This window comes from Apteryx rowi, unplaced genomic scaffold (assembly GCF_003343035.1).
Source record: "Apteryx rowi isolate R43461 unplaced genomic scaffold, aptRow1 scaffold_1375, whole genome shotgun sequence".
Classification (NCBI taxonomy): domain Eukaryota; kingdom Metazoa; phylum Chordata; class Aves; order Apterygiformes; family Apterygidae; genus Apteryx; species Apteryx rowi.
Window position 1 is genome coordinate 7,455 of NW_020447614.1, and position 1,097 is coordinate 8,551.

The 1,097-nt window shown below is 73.5% G+C and overlaps 1 protein-coding gene across 1 annotated transcript in view; it reads left to right on the forward strand.

Annotated features, from left to right (window-relative positions):
* The window catches only part of HDAC5 (histone deacetylase 5), a gene marked incomplete at its 5' end in the record, with an annotated part of 11,060 nt that overhangs the window by 7,449 nt on the left and 2,514 nt on the right, over positions 1 to 1,097 (forward strand). The window contains 5 exons of the mRNA XM_026057236.1: positions 14 to 103; positions 221 to 318; positions 399 to 517; positions 619 to 752; positions 1,011 to 1,095. Of these exons, the coding sequence (XP_025913021.1) occupies positions 14 to 103; positions 221 to 318; positions 399 to 517; positions 619 to 752; positions 1,011 to 1,095 (526 nt within the window). The remainder of the gene's footprint in view (positions 1 to 13; positions 104 to 220; positions 319 to 398; positions 518 to 618; positions 753 to 1,010; positions 1,096 to 1,097) is intronic.

The following is a 1,097-nucleotide window of genomic DNA, read 5'->3' on the forward strand; positions in this document are numbered from 1 at the left end:
CGGCACCCAGCAGGCTTTCTACAGCGACCCCGACGTGCTCTACATCTCCCTGCACCGCTACGACAACGGCAACTTCTTCCCCGGCAGCGGGGCGCCCGAGGAGGTGAGCGCCGGGGTGGGGGGACAGGTCACCCCCGACCCACCCGGGCTGCGGCGGGCCCAGGCGTCCGGGGGGGACGGACGGACGGACGGACGGCGGCTCACGCGTGGCTCTGCGCAGGTCGGCAGCGGGATGGGAGTGGGCTACAACATCAACATCGCCTGGACGGGCGGCGTSGACCCCCCCATCGGCGACGTCGAGTATCTCACCGCCTTCAGGTAGGTGCCCCGGGGGAAGGGGGGGGTTGGAGGGTGGGGGGGGGTCGTGCACCCCCCCCCGTGACGCCGGGCGCCCCCAGGACCGTGGTGATGCCCATCGCCCACGAGTTCTCCCCGGACGTGGTGCTGGTGTCGGCCGGCTTCGACGCCGTCGAGGGCCACCTCTCGCCGCTCGGCGGCTACTCCGTCACCGCCAAATGTGAGTGGGGGGGGGCGAGGGAGGGCAGGGGGGGCGAGGGGCCTCGCCGAGCCGCTCGTCACCGCCGTGTCCCCCCCCCCCCCCCCCTTTCCTTGCCCCAGGTTTCGGCCACTTGACCAAGCAGCTGATGAAGCTGGCGGGCGGCCGGGTGGTGCTGGCGCTGGAGGGGGGCCACGACCTGACGGCCATCTGCGACGCCTCCGAGGCCTGCGTCTCCGCGCTGCTCGGCCTGGAGGTGGGGCGCCGCCGTGGGGGGGGGGTCCCCTGTGTCCGTACCGTGTGTGTGTCCGTCCGTCCCCCCCCAGTGGGGGACCCGTCCCCACTCCCTGCCTCAGTTTCCCCACGGCTCTGCCACGGGGTGGCCTCCAGCCCCGCGGGGGCTCGGGGGTGCTGGCGGCGGGGTGCATGGGGGGGGGGGGGTCTTGGCGCCATCCCCCGGCTCTGACGGCTCCCTCCTGCCCCCCCCATGTGTATGTCCCCCCCCACCGGGCAGCTGGAGCCCCTGGATCCCTCCCTGCTGCAGCAGAAGCCCAACGTCAACGCCGTGGCCGCCCTGGAGAAGGTCATCGAGATCCAGAGT